Source organism: Papilio xuthus, unplaced genomic scaffold (assembly GCF_000836235.2).
Source record: "Papilio xuthus unplaced genomic scaffold, Pxut_1.1 DF828952.1, whole genome shotgun sequence".
Taxonomy (NCBI): Eukaryota; Metazoa; Arthropoda; class Insecta; order Lepidoptera; family Papilionidae; genus Papilio; species Papilio xuthus.
In genome coordinates this window covers 2,584,248-2,609,735 of record NW_013529697.1, presented here as the reverse complement: position 1 = coordinate 2,609,735, position 25,488 = coordinate 2,584,248, and the positions used below count along the sequence as shown (strand labels likewise).

The 25,488-nt window shown below is 31.0% G+C and overlaps 5 protein-coding genes across 9 annotated transcripts; 2 read left to right on the top strand and 3 right to left on the bottom strand.

Moving 5' to 3' along the window:
• Positions 1-304: 304 nt before the first annotated feature.
• mei-9 (DNA repair endonuclease XPF mei-9) lies at positions 305-5,721 on the top strand. Its single transcript, XM_013323700.1, has 15 exons — positions 305-637; positions 712-864; positions 935-1,115; positions 1,246-1,358; positions 1,541-1,706; positions 1,839-1,975; positions 2,212-2,366; positions 2,629-3,071; positions 3,302-3,613; positions 3,692-3,788; positions 3,926-4,044; positions 4,242-4,415; positions 4,748-4,888; positions 5,121-5,315; positions 5,542-5,721. Exons 1-15 carry the CDS (start codon positions 510-512, stop codon positions 5,701-5,703), a joined length of 2,676 nt encoding a protein of 891 aa, XP_013179154.1. The 5' UTR covers positions 305-509; the 3' UTR covers positions 5,704-5,721.
• On the bottom strand, positions 5,720-9,028 carry Pcmt (Protein-L-isoaspartate (D-aspartate) O-methyltransferase). Of its 2 annotated transcripts, none has more exons than XM_013323739.1 (7): positions 8,849-9,028; positions 8,515-8,651; positions 8,025-8,250; positions 7,671-7,756; positions 7,228-7,305; positions 7,000-7,087; positions 5,720-5,809 (listed from the first exon to the last, which is right to left on the bottom strand). In XM_013323739.1, exons 1-7 carry the CDS (start codon positions 8,901-8,903, stop codon positions 5,796-5,798), a joined length of 684 nt encoding a protein of 227 aa, XP_013179193.1. In that variant the 5' UTR covers positions 8,904-9,028; the 3' UTR covers positions 5,720-5,795. The 2 variants fall into 2 exon arrangements, with proteins under 2 accessions (XP_013179193.1, XP_013179184.1); XM_013323730.1 differs by lacking the exon at positions 5,720-5,809 and adding an exon at positions 5,992-6,033.
• Positions 9,029-9,452: 424 nt separating this feature from the next.
• On the top strand, positions 9,453-10,926 carry LOC106126238 (male-enhanced antigen 1). Of its 2 annotated transcripts, none has more exons than XM_013323753.1 (4): positions 9,453-9,594; positions 9,691-9,943; positions 10,154-10,288; positions 10,591-10,926. In XM_013323753.1, the coding sequence occupies exons 2-4, from the start codon at positions 9,746-9,748 to the stop codon at positions 10,717-10,719; spliced, it is 462 nt and encodes a 153-aa protein (XP_013179207.1). In that variant the 5' UTR covers positions 9,453-9,594; positions 9,691-9,745; the 3' UTR covers positions 10,720-10,926. The 2 variants fall into 2 exon arrangements, with proteins under 2 accessions (XP_013179207.1, XP_013179217.1); XM_013323763.1 differs by having other exon boundaries at positions 9,454-9,560.
• A 529-nt stretch (positions 10,927-11,455) lies between these two features.
• serpin-13 (serine protease inhibitor 13) lies at positions 11,456-17,587 on the bottom strand. Of its 2 annotated transcripts, none has more exons than XM_013323718.1 (9): positions 17,444-17,587; positions 16,497-16,584; positions 16,149-16,279; positions 15,719-15,796; positions 15,034-15,256; positions 14,243-14,383; positions 13,840-13,928; positions 13,337-13,771; positions 11,456-12,166 (listed from the first exon to the last, which is right to left on the bottom strand). In XM_013323718.1, the coding sequence occupies exons 2-9, from the start codon at positions 16,571-16,573 to the stop codon at positions 12,015-12,017; spliced, it is 1,326 nt and encodes a 441-aa protein (XP_013179172.1). In that variant the 5' UTR covers positions 16,574-16,584; positions 17,444-17,587; the 3' UTR covers positions 11,456-12,014. The 2 variants fall into 2 exon arrangements, with proteins under 2 accessions (XP_013179172.1, XP_013179162.1); XM_013323708.1 differs by having other exon boundaries at positions 11,457-12,166; positions 16,149-16,285.
• A 1,774-nt stretch (positions 17,588-19,361) lies between these two features.
• Positions 19,362-25,226, bottom strand: crp (transcription factor cropped). Of its 2 annotated transcripts, none has more exons than XM_013324279.1 (3): positions 24,835-25,226; positions 24,123-24,288; positions 19,362-23,835 (listed from the first exon to the last, which is right to left on the bottom strand). In XM_013324279.1, exons 1-3 carry the CDS (start codon positions 24,921-24,923, stop codon positions 23,101-23,103), a joined length of 990 nt encoding a protein of 329 aa, XP_013179733.1. In that variant the 5' UTR covers positions 24,924-25,226; the 3' UTR covers positions 19,362-23,100. The 2 variants fall into 2 exon arrangements, with proteins under 2 accessions (XP_013179733.1, XP_013179740.1); XM_013324286.1 differs by lacking the exon at positions 24,835-25,226 and adding an exon at positions 24,543-24,629.
• Positions 25,227-25,488: the final 262 nt, after the last annotated feature.

Genomic DNA, 25,488 nt, shown 5'->3' with positions numbered 1-25,488 from the left:
TACACTCATGCCCTAGATTCTGGAAGATGATTTTCATTTACCTCTTGTATTTTAAAATAATTTCTTGCAGCATCTAAATACTGTAATGTATACCTTACTTGATATGATGGAGAGGAAATCTCGCTATCATCGTCGGTAGGAAAAATTATTGAAACTCACCCTCGACTGAACCTTTAATAAATAGTTATCGACATTTTAAATTAGCAATCAAAGCATCAGAATTAAAAGAAGTAAAAGGTTTTCATTTTTAAACAAAAATGTCAACGACACTGTATGATTGTCAATGTCATTGTCAAACTCAAAGGTTAGGTTTTAGGTCAGGATTTACGAAAACTCTGATTTATTTTATAATATAAAAACTAAACAACCTGCCTCAGCTTTAAATTAAATTTAAATCTATGGGTTGTTGATAAATACTAAATAATATTAATACTTAATAAATTTTAAAAAAATTAGAGCACTTGAGAAAGTGTAGAAATTAATCTCTAATATAAGTATTATTAGTAAACATGGACAGTCATAATGACGAAGATCAAACTTTAGATATAGACGTCGAAACTAAATATCCATTGCTGCCATTTGAGAAACAAATTTTTATCGATGTTCAAGAAAAGGATGCTCTACTAATCATGGCAAAGTAATTTTTACTCTTGTAGGCATTGTTTAACTACGAAGAATATTTATATGTACTAAATACCACTTTATTTACAGAGGAATAAATTATGACAAAGTTTTAGCCAACATTATTTGGGTTTACAATGATCCTGGTAATTTAGTTTTAGTTCTGAACAGCAGTGATGATGAAGAGAAGTTGTTCACAACACAATTCAATCTACCTTCACTTCCAAATATTGGTACTGAAAGGTAAAATGTATTAAAATTAAATCCATTTGTTTATTTATTATGGTTAGTCTTAGTTTTTTTTTTTTTTTAGAGAAAAGACATACTTAGAAGGAGGAGTATTTTTTGTATCCACTCGAATCTTGGTAGTTGATTTATTAAAGAATAGAGTACCTGTTAATCACATCACTGGCATTATTGTTTTAAGAGCACATACAGTTTTAGAATCATGTCAAGAGGCATTTGTGCTTAGATTGTACAGACAAAAAAATAAAGTAAGTATATAATTCTGTGTAATATATGTTCTAATTTAATAAACTAACAAAATACATTTATGTAACTGAAAGTATATTTAGTACTTTTACAATTCAGTATGAAATATGTACATAAATTTTCATTTTACAGACAGGGTTTATAAAAGCATTTTCTAATTCACCAATATCATTTACATTTGGATACAGTCAAGTTGAAAAAGTTATGAGAGCACTCTTTGTGACAGAACTTTTCCTATGGCCAAGGTGAGGAATTTAATATCCAACTTCTATTTAAAGTATAGCTTCTAACATAAATCTTGTTTGTAAATTTGTCACCTATTCAGTTGAAACCATTAAAGAGGTTTGGATGGAACTTTAGTCAAATATAATTTTTCTGATTTAAGAAAATTTATGTTTACTTTATATTTAATTTTTCTAACTGGCAGGTTTCATGGTATCATAATAAAAAGCCTTAAAAGTAGACAGGCTGAAGTTGTGGAGCTACAAATACCTCTCTCGGCGAAGGCGGCTCAAATACAAATGTGCCTCTTGGACATAATGAATTCCACTGTTAAACAATTGAAAAGTATTAACAGGACACTTGATATGCAGGTAAATATATTTCAAGATTTTTCTATCTTATTTAATTCCTTCTACTATATAGAGAATATTTTCTGCTATATTCATATAACTGTTTACAGCTAATATTTAGATTTAAGAATACATAACATCTCTCCTTTTTAGGAAATAACAATGGAAAATTGTATAACAAAAAAGTTTCATAAAATACTACAATCGCAACTTGACTGTATTTGGCATCAGCTTAGCACCAGAACAAAGGAGTACATTCAAGATTTAAAAGTATTGAGAGGCATGATTATGTGGGTAAATAAGTTTGTTTACCTTTTATATATTATATAAACTAATTTAAAAATACAAAACTTCCAATTTAAAAAAAATATTTCTATTACTCTTACATATGTTAAAAACTATTACAACATAATTTATTAAAAAAAAAATAAGTTTCCATAGAAACAATGAGAGAACTTTAGTTTTCTAATGTTTTATAAGTGAAAAGCCATAGTAAGAAGAATTAGACAGTTAATTCTTTTTTTAGCAACTTGATACATGATGATCCAGTGTCGTTTTATGCTCTAGTCAGTAAATATAGAACTCCGGAGTATGCTAAAGTTAACTCTGGATGGATACTGCTTGATTCAGCTGACCAATTGTTTGGAGCCGCAAGAGGAAGAGTTTATAACAGTAGAAATGGTAATTTTATAATATACTGTCTATTATTGAAGCACAAAAACTTTTTAATGTAAATCTTAGTGTCTTATGATAGACAAAAGCTATTATAATTTGATTATTGTAAAATTTACAAAGTTAAAGGTGAATTCTGGTGGTAAAAGTGGTTAAATGTTTGATATTGGGATGGGATGTTATTGTCTTCTGGGTAAATAAGTTACTTCAAAAACAAGGTATTAAGGGATATAATTTATCATATTAAAGTTTTCTTTTTTATTCATTTTAGAATTTGATCCAGAACACTGTCCAAAATGGAAATGTCTGAGTGATCTACTAACCCAAGAAATACCCGGAGAAGTAAAGAAAAAGGGCAAAGGAAAATTAAATAGTACTAAAGTCTTAATCCTCTGCCAAGATAATAAGACATGCTGTCAATTAAATAACTATCTCTTGATGGGTCCAAATAAATATTTATTGTATACAGCATTCAGAAGAGATTTAACAATAAATACAGTGTGTTCTAAATATAATAATGCAAAGAAGTCTTTACCATTGAAAACGGAGATTAAACCAAATAGCAGTTCTGTAGGTGATGAAAAGAATGATGGAGATGATGAAAGTTGTAATGGTGATGAGACAATCAAATCAAACTATGTGCTGACATTGAGCCAGTTACCTGTTAAGGCAGATAAATCTGCAGATGAAAGTATTTTTGAACCATTATCACAGGTATGTTAATAATATGATACTGTTTTTAAATATGGAAATTTAGCTCAATTTTTTTAATTCACTTTAATAAACTCATAATTTTCTATGTCTTTGCCTAGGATATTTCCCTCCTGTACTTTTTATTTCTTGACAATTTTTATTATTTTTTAACCACTTCAAAAAGAAGGAGGTTATCAATTCGTCTGTTTTTTTTTTGTATTTTTTGTTTTTATCATTGTTCTATTTTACAGTTGGATGATTTAAATTTAACACAAATCGAAACTGAAAAACCTTTGATATGTATTCAAACTTTCAAACAAAATGGCAATGTGTTTTCATTGGGGATAACATTGGAAACATTACGTCCTGAATATATAATTTTGTACCACAGCGACATGTCAGCTGTACGACAAATAGAATTGTTTGAATGCAGGAAGAAAGCTGAAGAGCCAAAGGCAAAAGTTTATTTTATTATTCATGATAAAACTGTTGAAGAGCAAGCGTATTTAACGTCATTGAAACGGGAAAAACTGGCTTTTGAACTGCTTATTGAAACTAAAGGTGTAAGTAAATATATGCTATATACTTAAAAAGTATATTTACTTAAAAATAAATATTTAACTATTTTACATTTTATTCAGGTAATGGTGATACCTTCATATCAAGATGGAAAAACTGATGAATATTTTAACCTTAATATTGAACCAGAAGAAAATGTAATTGATACCCGAAAAGCAGGTAATTTAAATTAAGAATTTTTTTATTTGTTAATGGCGAGAAAATATTTAGTAACTGGAAGATAATGTACCATTAAGTTAAACAGATAATTCAATTTAAAAAGTTATTACTGTTGCATTTATTTATTAAATTTATAGGTGGGCAGACTCTGAATAAAGAGAAACCATTAGTCATAGTGGACATGAGAGAGTTTCGCTCCGATCTTCCCTCGTTGTTGCATAAGAAAGGAATCAATATAGAACCTGTCACAATTACTGTAAGTTATATGATTTAAATCAGGATATATTTCTAGATTAAATAAAAATTAGACATTCCGACAAAGACCATTGGTGGCACTAAGCCTTTTAAGGTTTTTTTTAAAGAATTTATACTTTTGAAATGTCAACAGATTGTAGATTAATTTAAACTAGATTAACAATATTTAATAGAATTAACAGGAGCTCTTGTCTATAGATTGGTGACTACATCTTAACTCCGGACATATGTGTGGAGCGCAAGTCCATATCTGACCTGATCGGGTCCTTGAACTCCGGACGTCTGTACACTCAGTGCACACAAATGTGCCGCAACTACAGCCGCCCCATACTGCTCATTGAGTTTGATCAGAAGAAACCATTCCATTTACAAGTAAGCTTACCAGACAAACATGTTTAATTATTTGAAATTTAAAAAAAAAAATAATTAAAAAAAGCGTTTCCCGTTGGGCCTTCCAATTAATCAATTACTACTGTGTTCTATATATTGCAGAGTTATTATGGTTGCATAATAAAACATTACTTCCTGTCGCCCGCGATTCCATCTGCCTGGAATTAAAAAAAGTAGCCTATGTGTTCTTCCAGACTACCTTTACATCTAAGTCTAATTTCAGCGAGATTCATTGAACTGTTCCGAAGATACTTTCAAACAAATATCCATCCCTCTAAGCATTCGCATTTATAATATTAGTAAGATATGAACAGGGTAGTTTTGTGGTGTCGACTGACCTGTCTGGGGCGGAGATCCAGCAGAAGCTGCAGCTGCTCACCATACACTTCCCCCGATTGAAGCTTGTCTGGTCTCCAAGTCCATACGCTACCGCTGAATTGTTCTATGAACTCAAGGTAAGTTTTTATGGTTAAATATTGATACATTTATTTGAAACAAGGAATAAATACAAATTGTCATATAAAAGTGTGAGTAGATGTATATTGACATATTAATTTATTACTATGTCAATATATCTCTTGACTGAAAGGGAACATATTCTTATCAGTTGTTTTAATGGCGATGAAAACCTTAAGTTGGTACTTGTCTTTAGAAATAAATCCATAATCTTCAATTATTTTTTTATAGCAAGGCAGAAAGAATCCCAACGTAGATGAGGCCATAGCTCTGAGCAGTGACAACACAGCGGATGACATGTGGTACGAACGATACAATATACTGGTCCACGACTTTGTACAGAAGCTTCCCGGAGTCACTTCTAAGAATATTACCAGAATCATGAACAGGGGACAATCTTTGGACCATCTGATTACACTTACAAAGGTAAACAAATTTATAATATTTGAAAGTTGTGAAATAAAATAAATCACTGATCAGTTTTAAAAGAAGTGTAATCTTATAAAAAAATAAAAAATGATGAAGTTTAATCACAGGTCTGAATTTTAGTCAGTACTTTTGATGTATTTTAAAAACAAATAAAAGGCTCCCTAAATACTAAGATCGTTTTTATCTCCTCAATTAAAAAAATATACGATCATTTTTTTTTCAGGAGCAAATAGCTGACATCGTTGAAAATAAAGCGGAAGCAGATTTATTGTATTCTATATTACACGTGAAACCAAAGTCCGATAAAAGTAAGGAAGAGAAACCATACGGCAAGAAAAAGTTTACAGGAAAATTATTCAAAAGTAAAAAATTAGAACCGAAATAAAACGCAAATGTTATTGTAGTTTTCATTTTTTATTTCATAAATTACAAGGCTATAGCTCTGAGTCGTTTCAAATAATAAAGGTTAGCGAAAAATTACCGCCAAGGACCTAAAACAATGAATCAATTATTTATTCTTTAAAAAGAGTCAATCAAGAAATTATTAAATTTTTCTAGAAGGTTATTTATTTCGTCATTATTTTTATCACTTTTAAAATATTAGCTTACCTTTTTTATAGGCACAAAAAATAAATTACAAGGCATATCAGAGTCAATTTAAATATTTGAAAATTAAAATATTTGTCTATAAAATGAAAAGTTTAGCGCCAAGAACCTAAAACAATGGATCAACTGTGAAAACAATTTAAACATACAAAAAATATCGACATAGGGTAGTAAAGTTTTACCTTGATAATTAAAACTGACATTATTTTTTCCAATCTTATATAAAATTAACTAAGAAACCAAAGATATAAGGAATTCATTTTTTCTATTTACCTATTAACTATATAAAATAAAGTTATGCACCCTTGTATTAAAAACACAAACATCCCAATAATGATACTGAGTAAATATATAACAGTTAATTAATATCCATGATGATACATAATACAATACATATATTTTCTATTTTAATTAATTAAAAGAGTTTTACAAAGCACATAAATCTTGTATAACTGTACAAATATTTATCTGTAATTAAAATATAAAAACTTTACAATAAGTGTGTGGATATAAAATTTATAAATAATAAAATATTTCAATATGTATCAGCGGCCGGCAAATTCTTTACAATAAGTTCAAACTCAAACTATGAATATTTGAGAAAAAGTCAAGAGTTTTATAACGAACCATGTATCACAAAGTCCTCTTAATAACACTACAAATAGCAAACTATGATAATAAACATTGCTACTCAAAACCTACAAATAGATTTTGTGCCACAATCTGATTGTGTGTTATTTTGAGTGAAATTTCTTATGACTTACTATAAAACTAACATCTAATAGTATTTTGACATTTATTTTGATAAATGTTACATAAAAAGGTATAAAGCTTTAAGATTATATACACATTCTTTTCTTTAAAGAAATAATTCATCTACTCGCGTCATCACCTTTTGTCATCTAAAATAAATTTATATTTACAAGCTGTCATTTGCCAACCACTGTTCTTTATCCAAACATACTTTATATATTGAATGATCGTCGGAAGCGTTTGAAAAGACAGTAAATGAGAACCGTTGCTAAGATAATTATGAGCAGTACATAAAATACTGTGTACAGTGATGGTCACTCACGGTATTGATGATTTTTGTCTGTCAGCGGGACATAGATCACACTCATTAGTTTCTTGACCGATGTTGTTCCATCTGCTGCCTTATCGACCTGTAAGTGTATTACATAAGAAGATAGTACCTCATTTTAGTAATAAATTCTATGTCAAAAAGTGATCCGGGTATAGAGCTATTAAAAGCAACATAGTTAGAGTTAAATATCTCGCACTTATACCATATTTTGTTTCATACCTGTGTAAGATGTTGTTCCCCTCCTTCAGGGCCTACTGGCACAATCAGGCGTCCTCCGGGTTTTAGTTGGTCTATTAACTGAATATAACAAATTATACTTACACAAACAGTATAGGCAAGGTGTTAAATAATGAAGCATTATTATTAAACATTTATTTGACATAAAAGTATATGATAGGTATATAAAACTGTAAACATGTATGGGAACATAATACATAACACAGCAAAATTCCAATAACATTATTGTAACACTGTTCAACTTGTTATAGTTTCATTTTTCATTTTGTTAATATTTTATTTTATTGAAGTAGTTCCAATAGAATAAAATAAAAAGCACACTTGCATTACTAACTTGCTATTTTAATTACTATACACAATTACATTATGTGCGTTATGTACTGTTATAAATTAAGACATATATATTTAGTATCATATTTACTTACAGCCTGCGGCAGACTTGGTGCTGCTGCCCCAACATGAATAGCATTATATGGTGCCTCAGCAGGATATCCCTTTCTTCCATCGCCAGCTTAAAAAATATCAGTTTTTAGAAAATATAGCCAAAAAGTAGATGAGCATCAAATTTTTTAATACTTCATCTTGGTTGGAGTGGTGTTTAGTAGAGAGAACCCTGTTAATTGTATTTTACAATATTTTTTTTTTATAAATTATCATAAAAAAGTTTTGTTTGTTGCAAAATCACTAAGTTATCATGCATGACAAGCCTAATGATAGGTGAAGCTTTATATCATATATAATTTGATACAAGAATTTTTTTAAACAAAAATAATACCTACCAATAAGTTTAATTCTTCCAGATGTAAGTAAATCAGGGTTGCCATTTTGTATGTTTTTGGTAGCAAGCGATACAAGTTCTGGTATATGCTCAATTCCTACTACACTGCCGTTATCTCCAAGCATGATTGCCATACAAGCTGTTAGATAACCAGAACCGGATCCCACATCCAGAGCCTTCTCACCAGGAACTAACTGGTTATGTAGTCTTTCAAGAGCATGAGCATGCTATATTTAACAAAAAACTATCAGAATAAATAAAATAAATGCACAAATGTTATTTGTTCCAATAATACTACTATTTTTAAATACTTAAAATCATACTATACTAAACATATGTGGAAAGTGCATGGTTTTTTTACTTTGTTGAGTATTTTTTTGCTAGAGTTCTAAAAAACAATTGTTTTAAACATTTTTAAAATAACGTCAATGATGTGTTTACATTTTACGTTTACTATTAAATTATTTTTTTTAATTATAAATGATTGTTACCATATGTGGAGCACTAATGGTAGCAGCATATCCTATCGATTGTGGAGAGTCTTGATAAGGCGCATACGGGCAATAAAATTTACGATCAACCGCATTCATTGCATTAGCTACAGCGACGTTTTTTATAATACCATTAGCTGAAAAGTACAAAACAGAAGTGAAGTAAAAATCTCCTAGGCATAATACATGATTTTTGTATGATTAAGATGTAAAAATTAATTTAAATAGTTATCAAAATTGGCAGAATACTTTACAATAAAAACATTAATTTTTCTATCTAAACAGGGGTATGCGCAATAACATATTACATACAATATTATAAAATCAGATATACCTCGAAGGTTCCTTATCATATCTGCATTATTTACACCATGACTTCTCCAGGCCATTACTGTAATTATAGCTGAGACTAAAAGTAAAGAAGATTTATTCCATAAAGGTCCAATTTTTACGGTTTTTATTTACTGAAATGAAAATTTGACAGCAAATTTGCTGACAAACAGAACAGAGTAGACGCAGATCGCAGACTATGCTATTAATCTATCAATGTCAAACTTTAGGTATGAAGCAACACCAAGTTTGCTAATATACATTGAAGTTTATAATTTATAACTGTTTATAACATGACAGCCTCATCGACAATATCTTACCAAATCACTTTATCAGAAATTAATATTGGTTATTCGTTAGATGATAAAACTAAAAAGCCTATATTTTTCATATTGTTTAGTAAGATTCGACTATTGCATGTAGTGCCAGCAGTGCACCTTGGTACTTTAATAACGGATTACGAGTCAACTAAATTAAACAAGGGTCCAACGGTTCAACTCCAAACTGAAACAAACTATAACGCCACTACAACTTTTGTTTGAAAAAATAGTCTTTATGGCTTAGATTCTATTTGATATAATTTGCCTACTACGAATTGGTTACATACTCTTTGAATTTGACTTTGACTTTAAGTTAAAGTTATTGTAGTATACAAAAATACAAAAGCACTTTAAAAATATTATTTTAATTCAACAGAAAATAAAGGAATTTCTGTGGTTGGTCGGATTGCATTTTTGTCATTTATTTTGGGCACAAACTTTTCTTTACGCTTTTACATCGAATGGAGTGTGTAATGACTATCAACAGTTAAAGTGATTTTATTGCTTGACCCTTTTGCTTTTGTAGGAAAAACCTAATTGAAATACTAAATTAACTTCAATTCACTGTCATTAAAATAAACATGGTGTGCGACGGACCAGATCCACCCGAAAATTCTCCAAATAATTTGACCCCACCTCCCAGACATGAGCTTATAAATGGCAACAATGAAGAGAGTGATGATGAGCAGTCTGAATACTTCGGTTACGAGCCGCTACCACAAGGTCCTGATGGTGCCATCATTGATATTGATGATAGAGACGAAGATACAGAGGGAATAGTTAGTTTATCATTTCTAATACTTATTATAAACTTTAAAGAATAATTAAAATTATTTGTACTAAAATGCAATAAGTACATAAGCATCCAACAAATCTAAAACTTTGTTAACTATTGAAACTTCAAAAATAATATGTTTGTTATTTATATAATATGTGAAATAATTACATAAATCTAGGACTACATAAGAAACTTTTATACTTTATTCCAGTATGCTGAGGATCAGGAAGTACCTTCACAAGATGTGCCTGCAATAGAGCCCATAGAAAATGTGCTTGTTAGAGAAGTTTGGAGCACCCCTAGATCTACAGATTCAATACAAATGGATAATGAAAGAGCACAAGAGGTTGCTATTTTTTAAATGAATTTTTGTTGTTGTTTTGGGATGTTCAGGCTTTGCTCATCACTTATATTATTTTACCATAATCCCCTATTTCAAAGTTACAATATGTTATTATCAATCAATTAATTTCTACTTATGTCTTTTTCAACATTTATGTAAATAATTCAAAAGATTAATAAGTTGTATGAAATATCATATTCATAAAATAAGATACTTGGTAAACATACCATGTCACATATTAAAGAAGAAATGTTTGTATTGCTCAAGTTCACATATAAAAATAAACTCATTTTTTAATTTCACAGGTTATGTCAGCGATGGCTAACTTTGCATTACCAGAAGCATCAATACCAGAGTGGGCACAGAGTATATCAGAAGAACAATGGAAACAAACTCTTAATGATAGGTTAGAGAGATTAAGGAATAATAGTTAAATTGCTACATATAGATTTTTTTAATTAGGCAGATTGATTCTATGGATTTTAATATTTTATTCTAACTTTCTACAGTTAAAATACTTGTATAACATAATATTGCCAGCACTTACATTCTCTTCAAACAGACATGTTTTAATGTAAGGTTTATAAAAAAATAATTTTACATTAAAATTTAACAGGATGTCTCAAAAGGTTATGTACATAGGAAGGGGGATAATAGAGGTGCGCACAAGGGTCACCAGAAAAATAAAATAAAAATTCCCCTCTGGGTATTAAAAATAAATAAAGGACATTTTTAAAAATATAAAAATTTTACACCTGGGGCAATTTTGTAACCAACGACCTACAAATATTGCTATAATACATTTTTAAAAAAGCTATTATGTTATCGTCAATAACCCTTTATTGATTTTAAAGAAAATTAAAATGGCCCCAGAAGGTGTTAAATTTTTAAGTTTTTAAAAAATGCCATTTTTTTTTAATACCCAGAGGGGAATTTTTATTTTATTTTTCTGATGACCCTTGTGACCACCCCTATCATTCCTGTATATTATAATAATAAAATATAGTTGTTAAAGTGTAAGTTATCTAAGCACCGTTTAAATGGTTTTTGTTATGTATTAAAAAAATATTTTCTTAGCAGTAAATAATTTTAATTACTTAAACTTTCTAATTGCTATTATATATTAGTATGCTTTTTTAATATTTTATCAGAAAATTCCAAAAATAAAGTTAAAGTATTATTGAAGTTTAATTTTATCTCAAATCCCTGCAAAAATGCAACATGTTATGTTTGCATCCCAGAATCGCATTACCTAATTCTTCACAAAATGTCATGTGTTGTGTTTACATGTTTCAAAACGGTTTGTTGAACTTTCCAATTAACATATGTATTAGAACTTTTAATATCAAATGACATATTCAGTACAATGACATTTACATAACCATAAGTTATTTATCCGTTTGTGACCAGTACAGAAACGGAACTACCATATTAGTTTCATTATAAACGCAAGTTTCCACTGCCGAAACACTTAATACAGAAATATTAGTTAACACTATATTTTTGGACACGTAATTCGTCAGTGGAAATCCACGATAAATAAAAAAACCTATAAGATCTATTTCCGTAATAGGATGTTTAATTATCCTGGGTTTTAGAGGTTACACGGAAAAGCCTGATCAGACTAGCTTTTGCCAGGGGGACCTTATAAATGTAAGTTTCTGGTAATAGTTGAAATGTTATAAAAACAGATAACAAAAATACTTTTATTACTAGTTAACAATATAAATTAAACGGTGGGATCAAACACAAGTGCACTGAATGTGATGAGTTTTGTCTTTTCGTTTCTGATGAACATGAAGAATGGTGAATCAGCGTAAAATTGTTCCGACGACCGCGCCAGAATAGCGCTTGTTGCTGCCACCGCCTCCGTACCGTATTCTGCAATTATTTATAACCACAGATAATATAATATTCAACAAAATTGGCTTGTATGTGGCCGCAGGTCCACTGCGGGTGGAAATAAATGTTCCGCCGATAGCTATTATAATATTTTCTTCTGCGTCTCTTACGTAATTGTAAACCGTCATTAAGTTTTAATGGTACTGAACCAAAGTTATCTCCAAAAATAATATGGTGGTTGTAAAACCTTGACATTATTACTCATCGCATAAATTAGATAATTTTGGTTGCACACAATGCCGTAGTAAAATAAAGGAATGCGGGATACTTGATACTTTTTCCGGAAAACAAGCAATTCGACAATATATTATTATAAAATTACCAAGTTCTTGATTATCATAAGATATATGTTCTACATATTCTTAGTATAAAGTAAAGGTACTACTCAGGTACAAGGATACTGGACAAGTAATGTGCCAATGTAGACGATCGTAACGCATACAAATATCATCATTTGCAGTGCGCACACGTAATATTAAGCGATATAATAAGTACCTGAAATGTATGTTTTCTGGTATAACGCTAAAAACCGAGGTATTGTATACCATATTGTGTACAATATTTAATTTTAAAGGTCTAGTTTAAAAATGTAGCTACATACTAACATTTTTTTGCTCTTTTTAAAAAATATAACTGTCACAATTTTATATTGCCTTTTTAAATAATTCGATTAGAATAGAGATTACAGGTTTAAGGCCATGAATCTAAACATCTTTAGAATAGGTTCGTGGGCACCTGACAATAGACAAAATAACGATCTGGCAAAATTTTCGGGAGTTTGTGGTCTTGAGGATGTAGGTATACAGACCAGTTAGAGAACATTTCTAAGAATTATGTCTGTTAGAAACAAATGGTAATCTAATTTATATCATAATTATAATGTTCAAGTTATGTTAAAAGGTTTACTCTCTTGTCTTTTTATAGACACTTACGTAATATTGCAATTATTGCGTTAATTAACCGCTCTATTAACATTCTTATTACGTTTAAACAATTTAATACTAACAAGTTAACTATAAGTTAACATATAGTTAAATTGTGTACCAAAAGGTATTTCTTAGATTTCATCGCTTTTTTACTACTTAATTTACATAAAATACAAGGCATTATCGTGTTAAAGTGAAGTAATTGTATTATGTTTATACGTACCGTTAATTTTAATTTTCACTTCGTGCATGATTGAATCAACATAAACTCCCGGATTCATAAGATTGTTAACTATACTCTTAACTCTTCTTTCTTCCACATTGCCTTCGTTAATCCTCGTTAGTATTTCATCGACAGTTCTGTTTGCTATCGTATTTGTGTCTATCATTAAAGCGAAATTAGCTTCGCGTGGATCAAACATGGATTTTACTCCTAGTTCTTTTAGATGTGATTCTAAGTTTACATCGCTTTTGATCTCCATTTTAGGGAACCTCACAACTGTGTCCAACCTAGTCATCTGGTTTATTAAGCTATCAATCTTGGAGTGATCCAAACGCTCCATTAAATCTGGCAGTGACAATTCGCTAGGCATACGTGGTTTTAAAGCGTACATTGTCGTTGAGCTATCATTGTATGGGAACGCGATCATGTGGAGACCTGAGAAAATATTTCGTTTATTATTTCTTTAAAATAGATTCGAAATAAAAAAAGTGTAAAATACCAACCATCTTTCGCAGAATGAATATAATTGAATTGACCCAAATTTAGCATGAGATCCGCAGTGATTTTGTCCTTCCCTCGCATGAATGGCATCCTGTAACATACATAAAGTTATAGAAAATAATAGTTATGTTTTTGTTTCAGGCGTAGATGAATAAGCTTAAAGTCAACTCGGCCTCTCGATTGGGACGTATATGAGCGGACATTTTGTATTAGTTTACTAATATAATACGATTCTTTGGAACAAGGATGATACTCGTCTGTATAAGTTTTAAAATGGTCATCAATCAATATGACATTCATATTAAGCTATTCCTTTTAAGTCAGAGTAAATGTAATTGCAACTTATATATTTACAGATCTATTTTACCAGGTGACAGGCAAACTGGTTGTAATTAAAATACGTACTTCCTTGTGTGCTCAGGTAAGAAAGGTCTCGCCCACTGCCCACTGAAGTAAAGAGCACTTAATAGCACTACTTTAGTGCTCACAGGCAAAGATTCCTTTAAGAAATTATCAATTTGGCCCTTGGTTTGCGTGCTCACCCAACTAAAAAAAAACAACGCATTATTTTCCTAACAACTTTAAAGTTGGATAATTAATATTTACGGTTGCGGTTAACCGAGAAAAAAAGAACAAGTTTTATTCATAAATAAATATTAACAAATGTACTTGTTACATTGTTTCATCTTTTTACATTTATTATAATATAATTGTTTTTTTTTTAATGAAAGATACTCGTTGGTTATGATTATTTAGGTTTACTAGTTTGAAAAAAGTAATAGGTATAATTAAATCATTGAAATTCAGGGTCACATATCTTTTTATATTAATGTATCAATTGTACTGTAAACACTTTTAATTAGCTCAAATGATTTATGCATGACAAAATAACTAGAGCAAGGACGATATAAATCTGCATCAAATCAAATCTATGTTTGGTTTTGTACATTGTAAAAGGAATTATTGGTAAAAAAATCAAATTACATTTAGTTAACCGTTTCGTTTTGTTTTTTTAAATTGAAAATTATTTTTTTATTTCATTTATAATTGCATAGCGAATTTCTTATCAACATTATTTATACAACCAAAATAATGCGTGGCAGTTAAACTCATTTTAAATGTTATCTTTATTTAAATTATATTAATTAAACCGTCTTTAGTAATATACAAAACAATCAATGACCTGTCATACTAACTCATTAATAATTTCCTTGACATTCATACTGTCAGTGAAGTTGACAGTTAGGACTTCGCCCCCATAGACCCGAACCAGGTAAGCGCGGAAGGCCTCACGTAATTGTGACCGACTGTCCACAAACACTGCGTCAGCGAATATGGTCTTACTCCAAGTATCATCTGAGTTCACATGTCGCAAAAGTTCACCGAACAATTCGTGGTTTTGGCGGTTCAATAATATATCTACAAAAATAATATGTTGTTATATGTTTTTTTCTAAGCTTATATTCAATCAGTCTTTAAAACTTTAAACAGATTTGAGGAACGAGTAAATTTGTCTGAATATTTTTCCATTAAGAAACTTCATTTAAACAGACCTCAATGGCTCTGATTTGTTACATTATGTTGGCCCTTTTAAGCCTCTTTGTTGTTACATGTAAAATTAATTATTAAAATAGTAAATTGACTAAATTTTAAATCACCCGTAATCGAAAAATTCGATATAGCTCCGCTTTTTTCAGATTAGTGTAAAAAAATACGGTTTAAATAACAACATAAAAAGCTTTGACCTGTTAGCTCTAATTCAATGGAGTTAAAAAAAAGAAAGTATTTTAACGTGCAATTCAATTGTCCTCACAATTAAAAGTTATTATAGGAAAATGTCACGGAAGTGTTATAGGCGCATCATCCTTTGTTGTCTTTTACCTTCGGAAAATCCAAGTGCCCCGGCAAGTTCGTCATACGACCTCCCCACGCTGCCCAGAAGAGTCATTGCCAGCAGACCTGTTCGATATTAACATCTTATAGGAAAAAACAACTCCATAGCCTAGGCAATGAAATTTAATGAAACATTAATCTCTTTACGACGTATAAAAGTGAAAAGGTAATAAAATAAACTAGCAGTTAATTTTTACTACAGGTTCCTATTAGGTTTCACCCACATCAGTCACGTCAACGTGAATTTGGTCACGTCAATTTATATGACGTGACGTTTGGGAACCTCGGTTTAATATTTAGTTTCTATTGTTTACCGGGAATAACAAGTGGACAATGTAATAGTCAGCGATGTCATGATAGAAACAGATTTATATTCACTTACGATCTATAAATCTTTTAAAACTATTTTAAAACTTACAAGATATGCTCGCTGGTGAGATGACTATGTTCTTATCGGGATATTTTTTCATCATTTTCGATAACAATTTGAACCCGAATTCATTTATCGAGTTGACAAGTCTACTACTCTCTTCGTTATAACTAAAAGAACTGAAACTAAAAGAAAAGTTACAAAATAAGCTTACGTTGGACTAAACAATTTAAATTGAGAACTAATTTGTATCTTCGTAAAAGTTGGAAGATCAAGATCTTAAATTTCTTCAGTTTTTCGGACTGTTAGAAAAGCGTTTTCTTTTTTTGATTTAAGCAAGAGTTGACTCCTATTAGGAAATTAGCTATTCTTTAGCGTAAAATATTAAGTTTTTACCTTGGTAACTGAATATCCATTTGAGCATAACTTAGTTGTGTAAAAGCAACGAAACTCAAATACAAGAATATCTGCATTTTGATAATTTCTGTAAAGAAATTAAGTAATTAAAAAATATAATAGAAAGATTTGTCTGCCTTTTAGGTTTACGAATCATTTTGATATATAAATATAGTTATTTTATAAAGAGCCTTGTTAATTTTTGAATTTTTCGAAAAATTGTTACACCTACATAACTTTCATCGCTCTACTTTAATATTGGCCACGGTCATGATTTAGGCAAATATTTAATTTTTAAAACTATTGTTATGTATATTGATAAATTAGTAACTTTGACCTCAGACCTCAGACCTCAGCCATACCGAAATCTCCTCTAAAATGTTTACCTTTTTTGTATCCTGTTTACAATATTTATGTTTCTTCAAATTTTAAATATTTTTTATAACTAGTACGGTGTAATATAAAAAACCATGTTGAAGCAACCATGAAGTGATCAAGCGCAAAATTCAAGGAGAAAATTCAGATTAATTTTTGCCGCTTAAATCAAAGCGGAAAATCTTTTTCGCTTTTTAAAATGATTTCGGTGGCTTCATTGTAACAGTTTTTAATGAACGATATCTCATCACCAAAAATACAAAAATTATCACTTCCCTAATGTTCCAGTGGTTTTAGTCGAACAAAATCCGTTCATATTTACATGATTTTAAACTTTCTCCGGCAATGCCAATGCGAATTTATTTACATACTAAATGAATTAAAGAATATAAGATGATTTTATTACGGTACGATATATAAAATAGGTCTATTTTCGTATTATTCTTAAATAAACATGTATATACTATATGTTAACACCGTAAATGAATCCACACATCGCATGATCGAGACGATTATTTAAATTGTAAAGTGAAAATAAAATTTAAAAACCAATACAGAAAGAAAATACTTACAAAATCTGCAATTGGATATGTTAAATACTTAAAATAACTTTAATTTGAACCAAATTTACTAGAACTTGTTTAAAAATACATTATTTCAAAACGTAAATAGCGTGCAAAATGACGGTGATTTAAACACGACTGCTCATTCGATGGTCTGTTGTGCAACTGAATAATCCTTGAGATGAGTTGTGATGGGGACAAAAGGTGACGATACAGCAGTCGCGTGCGATTCTCTCACGTCATATCAAGAGTAAATACACACGGGAGCTTTCAGAAATTTTAATGATTCAAACAATTTATCGACAAACATCTATGTGTAAACATCTCAGGGAATGTCCTTTGCCCAAACGTTTGGATGACGACAAATGGGTTTTGTAATAGAACATAGATGATAGATTGCACTACACACATTGTTACGATAATCTTGTGAACCTTTTTTCTCGGATTTGTCCGGGTTAGTTTCCTTAAGTAATATATCCTGATAGGTTTCAAATATTATTTATAAAAAGACTCGTTCTTGTAATGTAATTTTATAAAATTGACAGTTGTAAGTAAATTCAGGTTTGAGATTCAAAAATCCGCGGCTGGTCTGTAGCCGACTAGCTTGCCGTAAGGGGACTCATTCTATCGGAATCCGTTCAATTTTATGTTCGTTAATTCTAAGCTAGAGTTGGATAACGATCTCTACTATGGTAACCTACCTCTACCTCCTCTTATCTTCCAATGGTAGGTAAAAGTTGGGAGCCGAAGCAGTAACCTTCCTCAGTATCTTTTGCTGTAAGCTGTTTTATAGGCATAATATTAACACCAGAAATATTATTCAGTATTCATGTTCTTATCCAACAGTAAAGCAGATTTGTCAAGGTTTAAACTCATCGCTAATTATATCGTGGGCACGTACTTTACAATAGATCCGCTTAAGTTTTTCCTACCTGATTAAAAGTCTCCGTCTCCAGAACAATAATCTTTACCGTTATGAGACTAGAAAATAATAGATACGTGAATCTCATTGTATACATACGAAATGCTTCAACTTCCGTTGTACCTAACATTTTCATTTAAAAACCTATTTTTTAGACGAGAGAATAAAATTATTAACTAATAATATTATACCACGCAATATGTTTATTCCCCAAGACTTAATTTAGGGCGTCAAAGTTAGGGCGGGTGCAGATGGTTAGGACGCATGCCCCTCAACAGTATTGATTATGAGCTTGTACGTCGCACGCAACGTGCCTGGCAGCGAGCCAGAAACTTATAGCCAGGATACAGGCTACAAATGACGATAATTATATTGATGTATATGTTACTTTAATATAAAATTTTATGGAACATGCCGTAAATTAAACTACACAGAATCATCATATTATTTTAAGTTTGTATCACGTGGTTCTCATAAAAATCATCGTTCCCTTGTTATTATTCTGGGCATTGATTTTGTTTTCCAATCCAATTATGAAACCAAATCACAATTTGGTTAAAACGCAAAATACAGAAGTATTTAATTTCAGTAGAGTTACCATATTTTTAAGTTCAGATATGAATGAAGTAACGTATTCTATACATTTTGCACTACAGCCTAACCGAGTACGTTAATGAAATATCCACTACAGCAAAAAAAAAACAGCCCATTCACAAATACGTTCACTCTCGTACACTAGTGTGTAGGCATAGTATGCTAAGTACAACAATTGTAAAGATTTTTGTGCGCACATATTATACGCTTTGAGATAGTATTTATATAATGAAGGTCAATTTATATGTTTCACACTTTTTATCACCAACGACCTCATTATAGAAATATTTGTTAATATAGGAAGAATAACATAATAATATTAAATTTACGTAATAAAGCATGTAGGTATATATTATATTGAAAAAAATTGTTTTAAGGTAAGGGTAAGGAGAGTTGAATGAAACACAAAAATATCAATCATTTTATAAATATTCGCAAATGTAGGTCAAATGTGGTACAATTAAAATGAGAGGAAATATAATTCATCAACTTCATATCAAAAAGGAAACATCCTTGCATTGTTTTCTACACTTTATCATTATCTTAATTACGAACTGTAAAAAATTACATCATAACTAACTATCGTGTATAGGAACTTGAGTCTGTTAGCGATCGGGTGAATGCATTACAAAATAAAAAAAAAAATCTTGCGTATATAATTACAATAAAACATTTCGGTGCATACAATAGTGATGTTCACCCCACCTCTAATTTTAGACTCGCTAAACTGAATCTAAAAGCTTCTTAAAGTAACCACTTACTTGGACAGAACTTAATTAAAAATGCAAAACAATTTTATTGTAAAAAGATCTTAGATATCAAAGGGGACCTTTGATCTTTGTTGTGATCAGAACACGCGATAGAGTGTAGAAAATGGAATTGTGTACGTATTCACATCAATTGCCACTGAAAACCAATAAAACACAACACGCGAGGTCACTCCTCGCCGTCGAAACTACGCAAAGTCAATTAAAATGGCATTTGAGAAATTAAAATAATAAAGATGTGACTATTTACAAATACAGAACACTTGTCAAATTATAAAACAGTACGAATACATCGGTATACGTAGCATTGTATGCGTTTGAGAACACGGTACCAATATTATGTTGGTTTTGAGTAAAATTTTTGCAATATAACGACTCAACATAAATATTGAATCGCCCTCGCTCTGTTCACCCTATAATTTAATTAGATTCGAATTATGTAACTTCTTATTTACTTTGTTTATGAATAATTTAAAAATGTGGTGACAAAAAATCAACAGACAAATGTGGGTATTATGAAGATCTTAAACTTTTTCAAAATACCCACTTAAAATGTAAATAACGATTTAAAAGTGCATACAATTCTGCATATACTCTGATTACAATAAAATTTAATTACTAACATTTACTTTTATCAGGGATCAAACATAGTCTTATCCCATTTACAAGCTATCAAAAATGTTTATTTTATGGAATATTATGCATCCCCTAGTCGAAAAGACGTTTTATTGGTTTTAGTCATATGTCAAAGTAAAAAAAAGCTCTAATGAACATACTCATAATCGTGGTTTACAAACTAATTAATAAGAAATAACCATTTTAATACTTTAAGACATAAATAATAACACATTTTAAACAATTTAACTTGCTTTCTTTGACTTAAAATCTCTTATGTTCTAGATACTTTGACTACACTAATAGTATAACCAAGTCCATTATATTACATTGTTAATAATTATCCTATACTGACATAATGTAAAAGGCGGTAGGCAGACAACTCCTTAAAACTATGGACTCAGAAACAGAGTGTTACAATGAACTAGAAGGGAGGGCTTAATAATAGTATGACATAAATTCACTGGATTTTATAATTATAGAAATTAATATCTTACAAATAACCCCAATAACGTTTTTTTTTAAATCATATACCCGGTGTTTTGTGAATTAAGCGGATAAAGCGCAAAATACACAAGACATGTCGAGTGAGATTTTTAACACTGAACAGACAACTCTAGCCTCGACCATTCAATGTGCAGTGCTGGCATTGGAACTGTCTAGTCCAGTGGGAACGGAGTACATGACAAATAAATAACTCGAATCACATCAAAGAACTACAAAGTAAACATAACAGCATCCAACAGAGCTAGAGAGATTCCATATAATTACTTATTATCAATACAAATGATCGAAACATACAATAATGAAATTGATGGTTTTAATTATTTCTAAATGTCAAAATGAAGGAATCTCTGTAAAACTATCGGATAAGCAACATCTCATACATCTGTCACTTCATCATACATCCACATAAATAGCTACATCAACATAACACACATACACACACATTCTAAAACTACCAATATGGTGGCTCGAACTAGCGTAACTTAATAATGAATTAATGATCAGTCTTAACAAATTCATATGATCCCCGATAAAGGAGCACGGCACTGGTTTATTTCTTCGCTACGTCATTAGTCACTCTGTTGCCGAGTCGTAACTAAACAATGTCTCAAAACTTACAGAAGAAAAAAATATTAACAAAAGCACTGCTGGTTAAGTTTTAACAAAATAAAAACGACAGCAAGTTGAAGCGAACAATAATTAAAACACAAGACCGTTTTAGTTAAACATGGATCCACTCGGTCCACCGCGGGGGCCTTACATCTATTCAAAGTATTTTAAAATTTTCACGAACTCTTCAATCGTTCAAATCGATGATCAAATCACCATAAAAACTGTAGATTTGACTATAAATCGATAGTATCAAAGCTAAGTAAAGAGGCATCGGGTGTCAATCGTAGCCCGCTCGATTGGCCCAATGCTACTCCACCGAGCAGCACATTCTAACCTGCTCAGTAGTTAATGCGATTATTTGCTATTTTCACAATATTAAATTTACATATGGGTAGAATAATGAACATACTTGTTCCTTTTTAGATATTTAATTCAAGATCGTGTTTATATTTAACCAAGTCCTAAACCATTACTATGCTTATTGTAAGCATTATATCTACTTGAATTAAATATAACATATAAATCATGCTTCAATTAAACTACACTTCACAAGTATTACTCTAAACTATGCTCGAAGAGATTCGAACATATGGAATGCTCTTAATTAGAATTTCTGACCCAAACATTGAGGGCAATGTGAAAGCCACTTGATAAATCACTATCATTATAGAATATAAAGAAAGCACTGGGACTTGTAACACAAACACTACACTGGACATAATATTTTAGATCAATTCAACATTTAATTTTATTCACCCTCTTTTTACAACTGACTTAATAACTGTAAGTCAATAAAATAGTAATACATACGTAACTTTTACGTACAAACCTTACACCCAATAGAACCTATAGAGCATTCAAAATACATACAAAAATTGTATAGAATGAAAAGGAGATACCTAAAATATTATAGTTCCCGCAAAAACTGGTTCAAAAACTGTCATAAATAATAATTTATTGAGAATATGACGAGCTTGTACTTCCAGTCTTTGGGAGTACTATAAAAACTGTCTATGAAACATAATTTTACACACTATATACCTTTCAAATGAGTAATTGCAAGTTGAAAACAACTTATATCGCCGCATGCCTAAACAATTCTTGTTTCATAATAACCCAGAATACCATTTTACTATTACAAGCATCAATCTCAACTTTGCTTATTGCTTCCATGATAAATCTTTTGCTGTTTTTTTATCAATAGCTAATAATTGATCTAAACTGTCTGAATACACAATTCTAGTCTTAACATTTCTTTATCTACTCCTACACATTTAACAATATCATGAAATAATATTGGCACGCGGCATTCAAATTACTTATTCTCTCACCCTAATCCTATGTAAGTCAGTCATTACAAGTCATCAAAACTGTTGCAGCAAGCCGCACTAAACCAAACAGGTTAAAAATTACAATCAAGTTATTTTCATTATATTTGAGACTAAACTAAGCACAGTGCCGACTGTCAACCACAATGCATCCTTTTAATCACGTATCCATACAATCAATGTGTAAAAAAAATAAAAAACGCAGACTTATCGATTCGTCACTTTGGAAAAGACAATTTAACAACTAAAATTTTTTAAAACTATATTCGAGGAGGGTCAGGGAGTGCTCGTTGACCGAATAACTCAGTACGACTAGCGCAATCACGAGTGCTTGACGACAATAACGCCCGGTCGCGGGGGCGGCGGCGCTCGCTCCACTTTCTTAGTCAGCGCTAACGGAGCGTCTCCCGCCTCCTCCCGGAATAAATGATCTCCTTCCAAGTGACGAATAGCCTCTACAATTGTCTCTAAATTCTGACGGCTTGTGCTAGCTAGGTACAAGCGTGAAGATGCATCATGAGTGGCATCAGGCAACACTTCTACCTCCACTCTTGGTTCTGCCTTAATAGCTGCTTCCAATAAAGGTGCAACAGGGGCCTCAACAACCGGTGCTTCAATCTCATCACCTTCAAGCTTGCATAGGGAAACATCTGTTTGTTCATAGTGAACTGGATGTGTTAAATCTCTCCCTGTTTCTGGGTAAATCTGTGTCTCAAAAGAGTGCAAACGCTCCTCAAGCAATCTTCGTAGACGTCTTTCCTGCTCTAATTGAGTCTTCAGTTCAGTGCTCTCAATATCTTTCTTTTGGGGACCAGTTGATACAGAGATATAAGCAACTGGTTCAGGTGACCTTGACTTGGAGATTGTGTCATCAGTTGAGTCAGGAATAATAGATGGTACATGAGAAATAATTTCACTTTTTCTTTTCTTCAATGGTATTTCTCCTCCCTCATGCTGATTCAGCAATCTCTTTAATTGGCAATTTTGTGACAATAGCCTTGTTTTTTCTTGTTCCAAGGAGTAGATGTACTCTGCTGTTTGCTGCAGTATTGCGGCCTGTAACAATATTATATTAAACTGTCAACTAATTTATACACAATACTTCAGTATGTAAATGCTCATCATCCTAAGTCTAGTAGTGCAAAAGGTTAAAGTTATTAAATATTTGTTATCCATACAATTATTTATAAAGAAATTTATATGTATCAAATTATCTTTTGTGAAAATCATTTGAAAAAACCAAAATTAGAAATTATTCATCATAAAATATAAATCATACACAAACTAATGCTTCCTGTAATACTATATCTCATAAAATATTTATGACATCAGCAAGAACTGACCTTGCTGAGCTTTTCCCCCTCATGACGGGGTAAAAGTGTTCGTAGAGCTTGGAAGCCAGCATTTATGCTCTGCATGCGCCTCCTTTCATTGCTGTTAGCAATCTCCCTGCGGATTCTCTTTTCTGCCTCCATTGTCTTACTTCCTGACGTTGAATGCTTCTCACTCCTGAAACACAACACCCTTGACATTAAACATTGCACTTCCAAAAATGTTGAAAATTGCGTTTTTAAGTATTGTTTTAGCATAACATATTTTTAATTATTTTTATAAGACAATTAGTTTATAAATATTCAACTTTGGAATAATTAAAAAAAAAAAATATTGTTATATTTTTATAACACAACCATAACATGCTTCAGATTTTATTCTGAAATGCAAAATTACACTGTATTTTAAAGAAAAAATCAATGTTTATTTACCCGCTACATTATCATCAGCGGTAGTATACAAACACATGTGTATGAAATAGCGCGTTAGTAAATGAAGCGCCTACTACGCCTATTTGATTTGACCAAACATGGCGGACCAACAGCTGACTATAAACCGGCAAGGGGCGGGAGCGGCCTCAACCCGCGAAATCATGTGTTTGACAGAAACATTACACCTATTTGTACTTTTTTTTGAAAAAAATAAACAATATTTTAACATAAAAATATGATATTGGCAAGTCTTACTTTGGTCAAAAACTAAAGCCACGCCGGGTGTTCTTACCTGGCAAAAGCGTGATCCGATGCTTCTTCTTCGTATAAGTTGTAGTCTTCTATTTCTAGCAAACAAACGTCATTACCGTGTAATGACATTACTCAGCCGCGATAACACGATTTAGCGATTTTTCATCTAAATATCTCAATTAACACCGAAAAACCTCAATTTAGTTTCTTCGATAATCACAATGGCGGGAAATGACAATGAGTTCGGTCAGGTGACGCTATGCAAAATATAGACAGCGCCTATGAAAACTAAACACACAACACCTTTTAAAACACAATTTAGACAAATATTAACGATATTAATGCAATTATTTATTAATACATTGAATGAATTCTTTAAAAACACTATTAAATTGGACGAAGTCAAGGGCAACACGAGTACCGCGACATATCGATGCGATCATAGACAATTAACATTTTTTTATGAAATTCTTAAGTTTATGGTATAGAGTACGAGCGTGGTTTTTTTAAAAAACCTTGTTTTATGTTTAATTCATAAACGGCTTAAAACTTATTTAAACTTCAGATATTTATTTTTAATAAGTAAAAGAAATGGCAGGCGAATTAAAAACCCCTGCAGTTAAAAACTATTGAAGTTTCCAAATAATTGTTTCAAACGAATAGGAAAATTCTCTTAGATGTTAATAAAACTTTT